Source organism: Staurois parvus, unplaced genomic scaffold, assembly GCF_062004578.1.
Source record: "Staurois parvus isolate SC_StPar_1 unplaced genomic scaffold, SC_StPar_1.0 ptg000851l, whole genome shotgun sequence".
NCBI classification, from domain to species: Eukaryota; Metazoa; Chordata; class Amphibia; order Anura; family Ranidae; genus Staurois; species Staurois parvus.
The window spans coordinates 186,256-203,414 of NW_028318647.1; the positions used below are offsets into that span (position 1 = coordinate 186,256).

Here is a 17,159-nt window from a genome sequence, read left to right on the forward strand (position 1 = left end):
AAAAGAAAAAAAAAGAAAAACAAATTGCTTCAAAAATGTAAGCCAAAATGTATTCTGCTACATGTTTTTGATAAAAAAAAATGCCAATAAGTGTATATCGATTGGCTTGTGTGAAAGTTACAGCATCTACAAACTATAATATAGATATATTCAGTATATATATATATATATATATATATACACACACACACACATATATATATACACAGTATATACATTATATATATATATATATATATATATATATATTATACGCATACATATTTTTATACTACTAATGGTAATATAGTGCGACGGACAAACTGACACTAACTGACACTAGGGGGGGGGGGGACGACACCTGATTAACTGCCACTGACACTAAGACAGTGGTCAGTAATAATATGCACTTTCACTGTGCTAATGACACTGACTGGGAAGGGGTTAACATCTAGGGGAGATCAAGGGGTTAAATGTGTGCCTAATAATGTGTAATGTGTGTATTATGTGCTGCTTTTACTAATAGATCTCTTTGTTTCTCATTCCTTCTGTACAGAGCTCTGTGTTGATTGTCAACACAGGGCTCTGGGCTGTGATTGGACGCAGCCGACCAGGAGGTCCTGGCCAAGAATCATTGGCAGATTCAGCAAGGTGGGGGGAGGTGCCTAAACCTAGAAGCAAGCAGAGAGGTATATCGCTTTGCCTGCATGGGGCGCCCCTTTGCAGTGCATTGTGGGTGGGCAGTCCACAAGTGGTTAAATGCAGCAAAAACTGGGCTTTCTGCAAAACTGCACCACGAAGGAGCCGGACTTTATTTTCAGACAACAAAACGCACATTGGACGGCCAATTCAAGTGAATGGGTTACCCTATGCGACATGCAGAATCGCATGAAAATCACATTTTTCAAAATGGCGTAGTGACACTGCTCATGCTATTAAACATTTTACTCCCGATCGATCGGGGGGGGGGGGGGGGATTATTGATCTCTGTGCCAGGAATGTGGCGGTAATATACTAATCACCCTTGGCCTTGTATTATCGGTTCTCACCAACCAGCGATACAAAGTATCTTTAATGGCATAATAAATGATACAATGTAAATGTTACAAAACATCATAATCTGACTTAAAGCGTATTCCCACAACGGCGAGCGATCCGCAAAGGACGCGTACCCGCCAGGATGTCGGCTTCCTCCATACAGTGTGTGCTGAACACGATCACATTGTTCGCCTTCCTCTTCTTCAACACATTCCAGACGGTGTAGCGGGAGCAGGAATCCATCCCCGCCGTGGGCTCGTCCAGAAGCAGCACCTGTCAAAGACATCAAGAGGTCACCGCAACACAAAAAGAGGGGTCACCGGAGAGCGTCGGCGCTGCTCCTCGCCATCTGTCCCGTCTCATGAAGATAAAAATAGACCAAGCTGCATTAAATGTTGTCGTAATAATATCGCTCAGCCGGGGGCACCAAGCTCCGCCTATAAGTGAGACAGAACGGTCAAGTGGACGGGGCGTTTAAATAGGCGCATTCACTAAAAAAAATTTTTACAAATGTGGACTTTATAGGCACCACATCCACCAAATACTGGATTTTGCAAAAAAAAAAAATATATATATTTTTATTGTACATTAATTAAAAATAATTTAAAGTCAGTTACATATCATTGGTAATTGTATCTATTAAGAGGTCATTAACAATAATATGTCATTGATTTTAAATTGTTTTTAATTAATGTACAATAAAAATAATTTTAAAAATATATATATTTTTTTTATTGTACATTAATTAAAAACAATTTTATATCAATTACATATTATTGTTAATGACCTCTTAATAGGTAAAACTACCAATGATATGTAACTTTTTTTAAATTGTTTTTAATTAATGTACAATAAAAATAATAAAAAAAATTTTATTTTTTTTATTGTACATTAATTAAAAACAATTTTAAATCAATGACATATTATTGTTAATGACCTCTTAATAGGTAAAATTACCAATGATATGTAACTGATTTTAGATTTTAATTAACGTACAATAAAAAAATAAATTTTTTTTATCTTTTTTATTTTTTGCAAAATCCAGTATTTGGTTGATGTGGTGCCTATAAAGTCCACATTTGTAAATTTTGTAGCTCTAATGCAGTGGTGGTCTCCAAAGTGTGGCCCGGGGGCCAGATGCGGCCCTTTGCTTTTCTGCCCTCACCCACATGCTACATATACAGAAGACTAGCAAAGCCCCCGCCATCTACTTCCCCGACATTGCAGCCAGGCCGGGTAGACTCGGCTCGTTTCCCTTCTTCATGGGAGTCGAATGCTTTTTATTTTAATACATTTTATGGAGATAATGATCTATAATGGCTGCAGAGCGCTCCCTCCTCTTATATTCAATTTATTAACTTGTTACAGCTGATAGACCATCGTATTGATTGGATTTAGATCTGCTGTAAGCCAGGCGTGTAGATTAACCACTAGAGCTGCCATCTTCAACCATTATGATAGAACCCTGAGGAACCCTTGAAGAACTAGAAGAATGTCCCTTACATTGAGGGTCAGTGGGAAGAATGTCCCTTACATTGGTGATCAGTGGGAAGAATGTCCCTTACATTGGTGGTCAGTGGGAAGAATGTCCCTTACATTGGTGATCAGTGGGAAGAATGTCCCTTACATTGGGGGTCAGTGGGAAGAATGCTCCTTACATTGGGGGTCAGTGGGAAGAATGCTCCTTACATTGGGGGTCAGTGGGAAGAATGCTCCTTACATTGGGGGTCAGTGGGAAGAATGCTCCTTACATTGGGGGTCAGTGGGAAGAATGCCCCTTACATTGGGGGTCAGTGGGAAGAATGCCCCTTACATTGGGGGTCAGTGGGAAGAATGCCCCTTACATTGGGGGTCAGTGGGAAGAATGTCCCTTACATTGGGGGTCAGTGGGAAGAATGTCACTTACATTGGTGGTCAGTGGGAAGAATGTCCCTTACATTGGTGGTCAGTGGGAAGAATGTCCCTTACATTGGGGGTCAGTGGGAAGAATGTCCCTTACATTGGGGGTCAGTGGGAAGAATGTCCCTTACATTGGGGGTCAGTGGGAAGAATGTCCCTTACATTGGGGGTCAGTGGGAAGAATGTCCCTTACATTGGGGGTCAGTGGGAAGAATGTCCCTTACATGGTGATCAGTGGGAAGAATGTCCCTTACATTGGGGGTCAGTGGGAAGAATGTCCCTTACATTGGGGGTCAGTGGGAAGAATGTCCCTTACATTGGTGATCAGTGGGAAGAATGTCCCTTACATTGGGGGTCAGTGGGAAGAATGTCCCTTACATGGTGATCAGTGGGAAGAATGTCCCTTACATTGGGGGTCAGTGGGAAGAATGCTCCTTACATTGGGGGTCAGTGGGAAGAATGTCCCTTACATTGGGGGTCAGTGGGAAGAATGTCCCTTACATTGGTGATCAGTGGGAAGAATGTCCCTTACATTGGGGGGTCAGTGGGAAGAATGTCCCTTACATTGGGGGGTCAGTGGGAAGAGTGTCCCTTACATTGGGGGGTCAGTGGGAAGAATGTCCCTTACATTGGGGGTCAGTGGGAAGAATGTCCCTTACATTGGGGGTCAGTGGGAAGAATGTCCCTTACATTGGGGGTCACTGGGAAGAATGTCCCTTACATTGGGGGTCACTGGGAAGAATGTCCCTTACATTGGGGATCAGTGGGAAGAATGTCCCTTACATTGGGGATCAGTGGGAAGAATGTCCCTTACATTGGGGATCAGTGGGAAGAATGTCCCTTACATTGGGGATCAGTGGGAAGAATGTCCCTTACATTGGGGGATCTGTGGGAAGAATGTCCCTTACATTGGTGATCTGTGGGAAGAATGTCCCTTACATTGGGGGTCAGTGGGAAGAATGTCCCTTACATTGGGGATCAGTGGGAAGAATGTCCCTTACATTGGTGGTCAGTGGGAAGAATGTCCCTTACATTGGAGGTCTGTGGGAAGAATGTCCCTTACATTGGTGATCTGTGGGAAGAATGTCCCTTACATTGGTGATCAGTGGGAAGAATGTTCCTTACATTGAGGGTCAGTGGGAAGAATGCTCCTTACATTGGTGGTCAGTGGGAAGAATGTCCCTTACATTGGTGGTCAGTGGGAAGAATGTCCCTTACATTGGTGGTCAGTGGGAAGAATGCCCCTTACATTGGTGGTCAGTGGGAAGAATGTCCCTTACATTGGTGGTCAGTGGGAAGAATGTCCCTTACATTGGTGGTCAGTGGGAAGAATGTCCCTTACATTGGGGGTCAGTGGGAAGAATGTCCCTTACATTGGGGGTCAGTGGGAAGAATGTCCCTTACATTGGGGGTCGGTGGGAAGAATGTCCCTTACATTGGTGGTCAGTGGGAAGAATGTCCCTTACATTGGTGGTCAGTGGGAAGAATGTCCCTTACATTGGTGGTCAGTGGGAAGAATGTCCCTTACATTGGTGATCAGTGGGAAGAATGTCTCTTACATTGGTGGTCAGTGGGAAGAATGCCCCTTACATTGGTGGTCAGTGGGTATGATGTCAGCAGACTCGGCACTATCACTCTATAGTATTCCTCGTTACTTCATAAAATGTTATGTAAGAGAAGGGGGTGAAGTAGCTGGGCCAGCACACACAGTAATTAGACACTCCCAGAAAGGGTGAGGGGACAAGAAAGGTGGGGGAAGGGGCTACACTGGGGAACTGACTCTTCCTGGACTAGTCTCATTATTATATCCAGGCACATTGCAAATAAATAAATCGCAATTTGTGGAAAATAAAATACTGCAAATAATCAGATACAATGTTGCATTTCTCTGCTGCAAGTCAGGGATGGAGTTTCAGAAATACAGTCCTGGAGGATCACAATGGGGCACAGCAAACATTCACATGAATCAGCAGCCTGATCCGCCTGTATTGAGGGCAGTGGGGACGCACACAGGAGCTGCTACAACAATAGAGCAGTGAGAAGGGTTAAATATTAATGAGGAGCAGGTGATCCCCGGCGTACAATGCAGTGCGGGGAGAGGAGTGCAGGCGGCTTGTATTAAACATGGCTCCTCATTCATCACTGTCAGGGTATATCGAGGAGAAGGAATATTCCACACAGTATAAAGCTGAACTCTGGGCAGCAATGCACACAGCCCTGTAAGCATTAATACCGCATTCAATAAAAGCATTGTAAGCAGCTGAATGCGACCTGGTACTAGCCTCTTGCAGTCCCTGTACAGCAGAGCTCAGACTGGGGGAGGGAAAAGCAGCACAAGGAGCCAATCAGTTCATGTGCTGACAAGAAGCGCACTGACAGGAGGAGAAAGCAGAGTGAGGGACAGATGAGTTCATCAGTTTGCCGCTTCTCTTTTCACTGTCCCGTCACAGGTTGGCGGAGGGACAAGACCTGTAAGCGTTCCTGATCCGCAGCAAAGGAAAATGCAGTCACCTGCCCTGTCACTGCTGTATGGCAGAGCTGTGTTAATCTCAGAGCTGGATAGACGAAGTTTTCAAATTGTTAATATTCCTCCTGTAGATAAATATATATAAAGTGGTTGTAAACCTTTAAAATGAACCCCCCCCCCCCCCAAAAACTGCAAATCATATCTTTCTAAAGTGTGTACTTGCCTCAGTCCACAGCACCTAGTGTGATTTCTGTCTGCTGCCTTCTTCCTCTGCTATCTGTCACCTCTGATAGTCTATGCTGCCACCATTGAATCCCAGGAGACGGTCTCATCGCCCCACCACCACCACCACCACCACGTGAAAGGTGATTGACAACCTCAGTTGTGCATGTTTCCCAATGAAACTGCGTAGAAGTGTGTGTGTGTGTGTGGGGGGGGGGGGGTTACATTTTCTCCAGTCAGGTCTCAGATTACACTCAGCTCCCTGCTCTATACTGTGCAGTGTGTGAGGGCAGATCCCTTGAGGAATGCTGTGCAAAATGTGTGCTTCAGGAGGTTGTAGAGGAGAGAATACTGCAGATAAACAGGTACAACTTATCTAGGAGGATTTGTTTCATCTCTGTGTATCACCTGAGGCCAGACACTTCACTGGGAATATGGAAGGGTTTACAGCCACTTTAACTGAGTGTCAGCGGTTTGCACAGAGTTCAGCTTATATGTATTCCACATACAGATTTATTAAAAAAGATCGGCAAATATTTCAAATGAGGCCTAAAACACGAACGACCTCCCGACATACACAGCACAATGGCATGCAATGGTCCTCTGCCCTATGCAATGCTCCTCTGCCCTATGCAATGCTCCTCTGCCCTATGCAATGGTCCGCTGTCCAAATGACCTCCAGACATACACAGCCCAATGGCATGCAATGGTCCTCTGTCCTATGCAATGCTCCTCTGTCCGAATGACCTCCGGACATACACAGCCCAATGGCATGCAATGGTCCTGTCCTATGCAATGGTCCTCTGTCCTATGCAATGGTCCGCTGTCCGAACGACCTCCGGACATACACAGCCCAATAGCATGCAATGGTCCTCTGTCTGCATACTGTATATCCCCACCAGTCACAGATATGGGCGGAGCCGTTTCCAGTGTTCATAGGACTTACCTTGGGATTTCCCAGAACCGCAATTGCCACGGCAAGCTTCCTCTGCTGCCCCACGTTCAGACTCTTCACCTGGTTGTGCTTCACGGCTTCCATATCCAGATCATGCAGGATCCTATTTATCTGCAATGCACCAGAATGCAGAAGATATCATTAGGTCCTACAATGTTAAGGAGAACCCGTCACCAACTTCATACTTTGCCAGAAACGTAATAAATTGACAGGAAAGTCCTCCCAGAAGAGGAGGCTGTGACTTGTAAGGAGAGAGGAGCTGGGCCTGTACAGACAGTAATTAGACACTCCCAGAAGAGGAGGGGCTATATCATGCAAGGAGGGAGGGGGCTGAGATTGGGGAATAGACTTTTTTGGGAGCGGTCAAATTTTATAGGACGTTCAGAGGAACATTGCAAGTGAAAAGAAAATCATTTATGGAAAGAAAAAAAAAGCACCGCAAGTAAGAATTGATAATATTGGATCTTTCTTTACATGATGGATTTCCATCAACTCTAAAAAAACCCTCCACCAATCTGAGCAGATAATATAAGTGTTGTGTGATCCTAGAAAACTCCACCTCTGTGTATGAAGACAATGTTCTTGTGACCCCCACGTTACTAACAGGCATACACACATTAAAAATGGATTTTGCAATATTAAAATTGGAGTCATGTTTGGCCAGTCAGTTGATCATTGCCATCTATGGACGGGAACAGATTCCCAATCATCTACATCCAGGAGGTCAGACACAAATTCATTCTGGGGGTCTGGTTGGGAGATAACTTGTGTCCTAGAATAACTCCACCTCTGTGTATGAAGACAATGTTCTTGTGACCCCCACGTTACTAACAGGCACAGACACATTAAAAATGGATTTTGCAATATTAAAATTGGAGTTATGTTTGGCCAGTCAGTTGATCATTGCCATCTATGGACGGGAACAGATTCCCAATCATCTACATCCAGGAGGTCAGACACAAATTCATTCTGGGGGTCTGGTTGGGAGATAACTTGTGTCCTTTCCCAGCTTCATAAACTGTAATTAAGATTCATTTGGAGATCACATTGGAAAGCTTTGGAGATAAGATCATCACCCCACAAACAGTGACAACAACCCCTCCACTAAAGAGATGCCCGTAGCGAAAGAAAAAGGGAAGAAAATAGCACGGGGCAGACATGAGAAGGCCAAGGGGGGGGGGGATTTTATTCTGGTTCCGGGGCGGTTGTTGGTCTTTGGAGGCGGCACTTATTTTGAAGTAAAAGATGATGGTTTGGACCCATCGGCGGTATGGTGTGCCCAGGGGTATTCCAGTTAACCGAGGTTTAACTGGAAGGTGGTGGTTCTACACTGCGGATGGTATGTTTTGTCTCCGAGCCGGTGCGTTGCGGCTAGAGGCCTAGTTATAGTATTGGTTCCGCAGGTGGATATTGGTTCGGGTTTGGTGCCTTCCAAGACCAACAATTTGTCTTATATGTTTCTGTTTTAAGGAATGTTTTGTGTATTGAAGTTGAAGTGTTAATAAAAGGCCATGTTGGCCTTTTACTCCAATCGGTGTTATGTTTTCTTTGATGATTGGTTATAGTGGGGGTATGTGAGAGAATGAGATGGTGGTGTAAGGGGTCTTGACTAGCCTATCTCTTGTGCACTAGTCATGGTGCCGTACCTCCTGCTCTTTGGAGGCTTTGCTGATCCCCTTCAGTGAGGCGAAGACGGACAGGTTCTCCTCTACAGTCAGGTCCTCGAAGTGAATGTCGCTTTGCTGGCAGACTCCAATCATCTTCCGAATGTCCAAAATCTCATCGATGTCGGTCACTCTGTGTCCATAGATAGTGGCTACTCCTGAATTCAGAGGGACATCCAGGAACAGAAGAGTCAGAGATAATTATACTGTGTGTTCTCCTTTACAGCTCATAAATAATAAGATATATAATAAGGCCCTGAGACATCTCTGGACATACTTGGTTAAAGCCTCCAGGAGGGCCAAAGACAGAGGTCATTCTGTTATACACATATCACCAATCTGGAAGTCAGCGCCTTGGTACTATACCCTTTCCTGCTAACCATTGTAACCAAATTGGATGGATGGACTTTCTGACCAATAGCAAGGAGAGCCAAATACAGAGACCATTCTGATGTACAATGATTGCCATCCTGGAAGTCAGCACTTTGGCTCCATTCCCTTGCCTGATACCCCTTGTAACCTAACAGAGTAAATGGAGAATCTCAATATAACCAAATTAATCCAAAACCTCTATATTAAATATAACCCAGTAAATCCACCAACCTATATATTAAGTATACCCAATGATTCCACCGACCTCTATATTAAATATAACCCAGTGAATCCACCAACCCATATATTAAGTATACCCAATGAATCCACTAACTTTTTGTAACCCAACTGGGTAAATGGAGAATCTCAATATAACCCAATGAATCCACCAACCTCTATATTAAATATAACCCAGTCAGGGGCAGATTGACAACTCATGGGGCCCCCTGGAAATAGGAGATCATGGGGCCCCTGTGTCCTCACCTACACTCAAACCACACACAAAAAAGCCCATGAAAGGTACCAGGGGCATCTCATGGGATCCCCTACTGACCCCGAGCCCTCGGGCAGTGCCCGAGTTCCCAAATGGTCAGTCCGCCCCTGAACCCAGTGAATCCACCAACCCATATGCAATGGAACCGACCCAGACTGTGCTTCCCCGTCCGAACACCGACCACAGACACCACAGCTGACCATACAAGACTAGGCAACACCAGTCTTGAAGTAAACCAGAGGTAGACTAGTTAATTTGAACACAGATATAAGATATATACACTCGGGGAGAAATCCCCCCTCCCTGCATAATGACACAGGGTGGGGCAATCTACATTTAGTAACAAAAGACACACAGGTATTCAAACTTCACACCAGCAGACAGTCCCATCAGGAAGGAGGGCTGCTGGAGACACCCTCACACTAAGCTAATACACATAAACACATACATCCCATAATTGTTTGCTCCCAAACAATAGAACAATGGGATGCAGCCACATAACATTAAACAATCAACAACCCCCCACCCCAATATTAGGACAGATCACCCTGTACCCCTAACAGGCACAGAGTGACTTACATATAAGAGGGATATGGGGAGCTGAGACAGGGGTCTCCCCACCTCTCCAAAGTAAGCTGGGTTCCATGGGCCCCCCACCCAAAGAGACTCCCGTCACACCATATATTAAGCATACCCAATGAATCCACCAACCTCTATATTAAAATATACCCAATGAATCCACTAACTTCTATATTAAATATAACCCAGTGAATCCATAAAACCCTGTATTAAGTATACCCAATGAATCCACCAACCCCTATATTAAAATATACCCAATGAATCCATTAACTTCTATATTAAATATTACCCAGTGAATCCATAAACCTCTATATTAAGTATACCTAATGAATCCATCAAACCCTGTATTAAGTATACCTAATGAATCCACCAACCTCTATATTGAATCTAACCCAATGAATCCACCAACCTCTATATTGAATCTAACCCAATGAATCCACCAATCTCTACATTATTATTATTACTATTAATAATAATAATTTGTATTATTATACAGGATTTGTATGGCATCAACAATTTACGCAGCGCTTTACAACATAAGGGCAGACAGTACAGTTACAAGAGGGCCCAATCTAAGAGGGAGGGTCTGGAGATACAAAAGGTAATAATTGTGGGGAATGGACTGATGGACAAAATACAGTTGTTAGATGTGGGCAGGATAGGCCTCTCTGAAGAGATGAGTTTTCAGGGATCATCTAAAAGCGGAAAGAGATGGAGATAGTCGCACAAATTGGGGAAAAGAGTTCCAGAGGGTGGGAGCGGCTCTGCAGAAGTCCTGGAGGTGAGCATGGGAGGAGGTGACAAGGGAGCTAGAGAGTAGGAGGTCTTGGGAGGAATGAAGAGAATGATTTGGTTGGAATTTTGGGACCAGGTTAGTGATGAAACTAGGGGGTGAGTTGTGGACGGCTTTTCAAGTTGTTGTGAGTATCTTGAATTTTATTAATTGTGTGAGTGGGAGCCAGTGGAGGGACTGGCAAAGAGGGGTGGCAGACACTGAATGGTTGGTGAGGTGGATGAGTCTGGCAGCAGCATTCATGATGGACTGGAGGGGGGATAGCCTACGTAAAGGTAAGCCAGTGAGGAGGCAGTTGTAGTAGTCAATGATGACCAGGGAGTGAGTTAGAAGCTTTGTGTTGTCATTGGTTAGAAAGGGGCGTATCTTGGGGATGTTGCGGAGGTTGAGACAAGCTTTGGACAGTGATTGGATGTGGGGCCGCAAGGATAGTTCAGAATCTAGGATTACACTTAGCACCCTGGCATGTGGGGACGGGTTGAAGGTTGAGCCGTTGATTATGACAGAGGAATCAGTGGAAGGTGCTCATAGGGGAGGAAATATTATTAGCCCAGTTTTGGATAGATTAATATTCAGGAAGTGGTGTGACATCCAGGCTGATATGTCTGTTAGTAGATTAGTGATACGTGAGGAGACTGATGGAGTGAGCTGAGGGGTACAGATAGATTTGGGTGCCATCAGCATAGAAATGGTATTGAAGCCATGGGAAGCAATCAACTGACCCAGGGAGGAGGTGTAGATTGAGAATAGGAGGGGTTCAAGAGCAGAACCTTGGGGAACTCCAACAGAGAAAGGAAGAGGAGAAGAGGAAGTAGAATTGTAAGTGACACTGAAGGTGTGGTGGGATAGGTAGGATGGGAACCAATGAAGAGTAGGAGTACAGAATAGTGTCCATTGGTTTTAGACATTAGTAGATCATTTGTAAGTGTGAGGAGAGCAGTTTTCGTGGAGTGCTGAAGGCGAAATCCAGACTGAAGGGGATACAGAAGGTTTTTCTCAGTGAGGTGGTTGCTCAGCTGGTTGTAGACCAGGTGCTCAAGGAGTTTGGAGGAAAAGGGGGGTAGGTTGTTAAGATTGGTGGGGTCTAGTGAGGGCTTTTTAAGTATGGGGGTGACTAGTGCATGTTTTAGAGAATTGGGGAAGATGCCGGAAGAGAGGGAGAGATTGAAGATGTGAGTAACAGAGTGAAGGAGAGAGCCAGAGGGTGACCGTAGCATTTGCGAAGGAACAGGGTCCAGGGGGCACGTGGTTAGGTGGGTGTTAGAAAAAAGTTTAGCAACCTCGTCTACAGTAGTGGGGTTGAATGCGGGAAGTAGTGATTGTCCCTGTGGACGTCGAGTGCTAAGTAGGGGAGGTATCTGAGCGTCAGAGATCTCCTCACAAATTGTATCAATTTTCTTTTTGAAGTGATTAGCAATCTCCTGGGCAGTGAGCGAGTCAGTGGGTGGAGACAGTGGAGGATGAAGAAGAGAGTTGAAGGTAAAGAAGTTGACGGGGATTGGATCAGAAGGTGTTAATGAGAGTAATAAAACAGGTCCCCTTGGCAGTGTGGAGGCAGGAATTTCCTGGAGGGCTGATTTATATTGGTTGAAGTCTTTCTGAGACTAATGCAGGCCATAGATGGGTCGAAAACCGGCCGTTTAAAAAAAAAAAAAAAAACGAAAAATCGGTTGTTCAATAGGCCGACATTACCACCAATGGTAAAAAAAAAAATAGGTTGATTTTCGTCCCGTCTACGGCCAGCATTTAATGACTTCTGTCCCTGCAGAGAGCTCCGCTATTATATTTGACATGAAAAAGTATAGCGGTTGCAACATTGTATCTATTTGTATCCATTTTGGATACAGATTGTTTTATTCGGATACAAATAGATACATTGTTGCAACCGCATTACTTTTTCATGTCAAATATAATAGCGGACTGGAATTCTTATTCTTTCTTTTTTCTTCTTTTTCTTGCAGGTCACGGCTGATGCGCAGATTTTTTATCGGTAAAAAGATCGGCCGATTTGCCCATCATTGCCGTGAAAATCGGCCGATTGGCAAAATCGGCCGATTTATTTCCAAATTTACCAATAAAAAAAATGTGCCGACCAATTAATCCATTAACGGTGCGAAAATCGGCCGTTTTTTTTTCTCGCTCGATTTTCGACCCATCTATGGCCTGCATTAGTCTTAAGCCACTGACACTCAAGAGCCGGCTATGTTTTTTAGACTTCTGGTGTCATCTGTTTGCCATGGTTGTAGGGGTCGGGGCCGGACTGTGTATGTAGTGAGGGGGGCGAGCTTGTCCAGGGAGGAAGACAGTGAGCTGCTGTAGACAGAAGTGGCTAGATCTGGGCAGGACAAGGGTGATATTTTGTCATAGAGGTGGTCGATAGCAGAGATTAAATATAACCCAATGAATCCACAAATCCCTATATTACATATAAACCAATGATTCCATAAAGCCACTCAACTGACTATCCTTAAATCATCCTCTGGAACTCCCTAACCCAATCTGTCTGGCAATCTCCTACTCTGGCCAACTTCAGGTGATCCCTGAAAACTCATCTCTTCAGGGAGGCATATCCCACCTTCACTTAGTAACTGTACTTCTACATCAACTCATCCCCAACAGGTATTTCCTATTGTATCACTTGCCCTCCCTTTCAGATTGTTGGCTCTCATGAGCAGGGCTCTGTTAATTCTGTGGTATTGAATACTGTCTCCCTTCTGATTGTAAAATTCTGAGCAAACTGTTGGTGTTATATGAAAAGAAGAAAGATGAAAAAGAAGAAGGAAGAAAAAAGAAGAAGAAGAAGGGAGATGAAAAAGGAACAATAAGATGGAAGTAGAAGGAGGGAGGAAGATGGAGAAGAAGGAAGAAGGAAGAAGAAAAAGAAGAAAATGGAAGAAGGAAGAAGAAGAAAATAGAAGAAGAAAATAGAAGAAGAAGATGGAAGAAGGAAGAAGAAAAAGAATAAAGGTGAAAAAGAAGAAGGAAGAAAAAGAAGAAAAAAAAAAGCAGAACGAAGAGGAAGAAGAGGGAAAAAAAGCAGAAAGAAGAAAAAAAAGAAAAAAGAAAGAAGAAGGGAGAAGAAAAAGGAACAATAAGATGGAAGTAGAAGGAGGGAGGAAGATGAAGATGGAGAAGTTGGAAGATGGAGAAGATGGAAGAAGGAAGAAGAAGAAAATAGAAGAAGAAGAAAATGGAAGAAGGAAGAAGAGAAAGAAGAAGCAGAAGAAGAAGAAGAAGAAGCAGAAGAAGAAGAAGAAGAGGAAAATGGAAGAAGGAAGAAGAAAAAGAAGAAAATGGAAGAAGGAAGAAGAAAATGGAAGAAGGAAGAAGAAGAAGAAGAAAAAAGGAACAAGAAAGATGGAAGAAAAAGGAAGAAGCAAGAAGGAATAAGGTGAAAGAAGGAGAAAGAAGCAGAAGAAGAAGTAGAAAGAAGAGGAAGAAGAAAGAAGCAGAAGAAGAAGAAAGAAGGAAGGAGGAAGAAGAAGAAGAGAAAAACAAAGAAAGAAGAAAAAGGAACAAGAAGATAGAAGTAGAAGGAGGAAGGAAGAAGAAGATGGAGGAAGAAGAATAAAATAGAAACAAGAAAAAGAAGAAGGAAGGAAGAAGTTATGAGGAAGAAAGTAAGAAGAAGAATATATTCTCCCCAATAGATAATGCTGATGCACCCCCTCCCCCCATCCCATTAGGTAACTTTTTCAATTCATCTGCCCTAATTATACTGATAAATAATGAGAAGATGTATCATTTAGCACACTATAATACCCTGTAATCCCATGCACCCCACTGGGATGTGTTCCAGTATATAAAGGATTATGAATATATGAAGCAGATTTACTTTTAACCCCATCCAGGATATCATAAAATACAAAAAAAACCCCAACGATCAGAGACAGCAGGTTTCTCTCCCTGGGAAGGCATGAAAGCTCATTAATATTCATTGAGGCTCTGAGTCTATGCTACTGCTTGCAAAAACTGGTGTTTGGCTCCTAGAGGAGTCTGGGTAATCCCTGGCGGCTTCTTCGCTGGCAGCAGACGAATGTTAATCCATCTTTTCTGTCTATTCAGCCTGTTAAATATGCAAAAGAATGCCTTGAAGGACGGTAGAGCGGCAAGGTGCCATGTGACGGGTTTGGCTTGCACTGGTCAGTCTGTCTAATTCTGGCCATACATGTAGTAATATGATGATTCAGGAAAATTATTTTCACCTACCCACTGCACGTAAAATGTGTGCAAACCCTAAATTTAGTTTTCTGGCATATTCACCTCGCTGTAGCCAACAGAAGGCATTTTTACATTTAACAGACTAAAAGGGAGCAAATAAAAGATGTTAATTGTTAAAGTTGATTTACACATTAATATGCTGAAGGCTGCAATCAAGAACCCCCCTTCCCCCCTTCCCCTTTTGCTTACCATAAAATTCTTTTTTCTGGAGTCCACTGATGGACACAGGAAGTCTTAAATCTTCAGGTTATACTGCCACCTACAGGTGGACTGGACAACAGCAAACAAAAAACTGTACCCCAGCTCTGGATAAACTCTATCACTCCCATCATGCCTCAGGTTCAGGGGCGGACTGACCATTTGGAAACTCGGGCACTGCCCGAGGGCCCGGGGTCAGTAGGGGGCCCCATAAAATGCCCCTGGTACCTTTTTCATAGGCTTTTTTGAGTTTGGGCAAGGACACAGGGGCCCCATGATCCCCTATTGCCCGGGGGCCCCATGAGTTGTCAGTCCTACCTGCTCAGGTTTGTAGCAAATCAGTACCCAGAGCATGATCATAAACACAAAAGGATGGGACCCATGCCCCTCAGTGGTCTCCAAGAAAAAGACTTTAAGGAGAGTACAGAAATCCTATTTTTCTTCATAATTACTGAGGAACACAGGAAGTCTTTAACCTTTGGGACGTCCAAAAGCAATTCAACTGAGGTGTGGGCAATGCAGCAAACAATAGCTAACAGGCTGAATAAAGACACCAGGAAAATTGGGAACTGCCTTTACCTCAAAAAGCCAATTGAAGGACCTTATGCTTGAAGCTGGCATCAGAGGAGGCCTGATCACCAAAAAAAATACCAGAAAAACTGGGCAGAGGCTTCAGCTCAAAGAGCTGTGTGAAGGACCTTATTATGCCTGAAGCTGGCATCAGACGGGGCCTGATTATCCATCTCGCAGACCTCAAATAATGTGTGAACAGGAGGCCAGGTGGCAGCTTTGCAAATCTCCGAAAGAGTTGCTTGATGCTGAAGTGCTCACACATCTAGTAAAGCGTGTTGTGACAGGAAGGGGTGGCACCTGATCCTCAATACCATAAAGTTGGATTACTGATTGCCTGAGCCACCTAGAAATGATGTAAGGAGTAGCCCATGGACCTTTACAGGGACCATCCAGGAGGGCAAAAAGGGAATACATTTATCTGAAAAAAAAATACCATCAAAACTGGACACTGTCTTCAGCTCAAAGAGCCGTCTGAAGGACCTTATACCTGAAGCTGGAATCAAATGAGGCCTGAACACCAGAAAAATACCAGAAAAACTGGGCACTGCCTTTACCCCAAAGAGCCATCTGAAGGACCTTATGCCTGAAGCTGGCATCAGATAAGGCCTGAACATTCACCTGGTAGAACTTAAAGAACATGTGAACAGGAGGCCAGGTGGCAGCTTTGTAAATCTGGGAAACAGTTGCTTGATGCTGAGAAGTCCAAGAAGCGCTCACACATCTAGTAGAGTGCACCATAACAGTAAAGTGTAGAACCCGATCTTTGAGACCATAAGTTTGAATTATGGTGTCACGGTGTAAGGTCAGGTTCAGAGACCAGTTGCTATAGCAGTAAAAGGCTTACCTGAAACCAGCAGGATAGGTACACCAGCGGATCCCCCTGGGAATGACGCAGGCTCACCTGAGGTGCGGGGTCTAAGTATTAACCGGTATTCACCAGAGCTCCTAATGGTGGAGATGGATTGGGCTGCGTGTTAATACCAGGTCGCAGATCTCAGGATCACTCCACCAGGGAATGAGCAGACTGGGAACCAATAGCGGATCAACAGGTTAGGGATCAGACGAAAGCAGAGTCGGTCACAAGCCAAGGGTCGGTCACAAATGGTAGCAGATCAATCGTAGTACGTTAGGATGAGACGAAATCGTGGTCAGGAACAAGCCAAAGGTCAGTAGCGGAGGTGTAGACAGCAGCAGGAACAGTAGCGGGGTATTGGCTGGAAAGGCACAATAATCTGGCAAGGAGGAAGTGCATGGACATGGCTTTTATAAGGAAGTTCATGGGAGGAGCAAGGAGTTCAAGGTTCAAGAGTAATCAAGGCACAAGGCAGGATTATCCAAGAATTGTCAAGGGAGCTGTCCAGCATTCCAGATAGCTCAGTGAGAAGAGACATTACCTCTCACTGCAGAAGGACCAGGTTCGATCCCAGGCCCTGACATATGGTCTGCCTGAGACACCTAGAATTGGTGTAACGAGAAACCCATGCACCTTTACAGGGACCATCCAGGATGAAAAATAGGAAATCAGTCTTCCTAAAAAAATCAGTGACTGAAAAAAAAATCAGACAAACAGAGCACTGCCTTCAGCTTAAAGAATTATCTGAAGGACCTCATGCCTGAAGCTGGCATCAGATGAGGCCTAAACACCAGAAAAATACAAGACTGGGCACTGCCTTTACCTCAAAGAGCCATCTGAAGGGCCTTATGCT

The 17,159-nt window shown here is 44.2% G+C and overlaps 1 protein-coding gene across 3 annotated transcripts in view; it reads right to left on the minus strand.

Annotated features, from left to right (window-relative positions):
• The window catches only part of ABCA5 (ATP binding cassette subfamily A member 5), a 136,551-nt gene that overhangs the window by 59,990 nt on the left and 59,402 nt on the right, over positions 1 to 17,159 (minus strand). For all 3 annotated transcript variants that reach the window (XR_016306666.1, XR_016306665.1, XM_089655587.1), the window contains exons 13-15: positions 8,207 to 8,382; positions 6,552 to 6,671; positions 1,152 to 1,290 (exon numbers count right to left, since the gene is read on the minus strand). Coding sequence is in view for 1 of the 3 variants with exons in the window: in XM_089655587.1 (XP_089511713.1) it covers positions 1,152 to 1,290; positions 6,552 to 6,671; positions 8,207 to 8,382 (435 nt within the window). In the remaining 2 variants the exon portion in view is untranslated. The remainder of the gene's footprint in view (positions 1 to 1,151; positions 1,291 to 6,551; positions 6,672 to 8,206; positions 8,383 to 17,159) is intronic.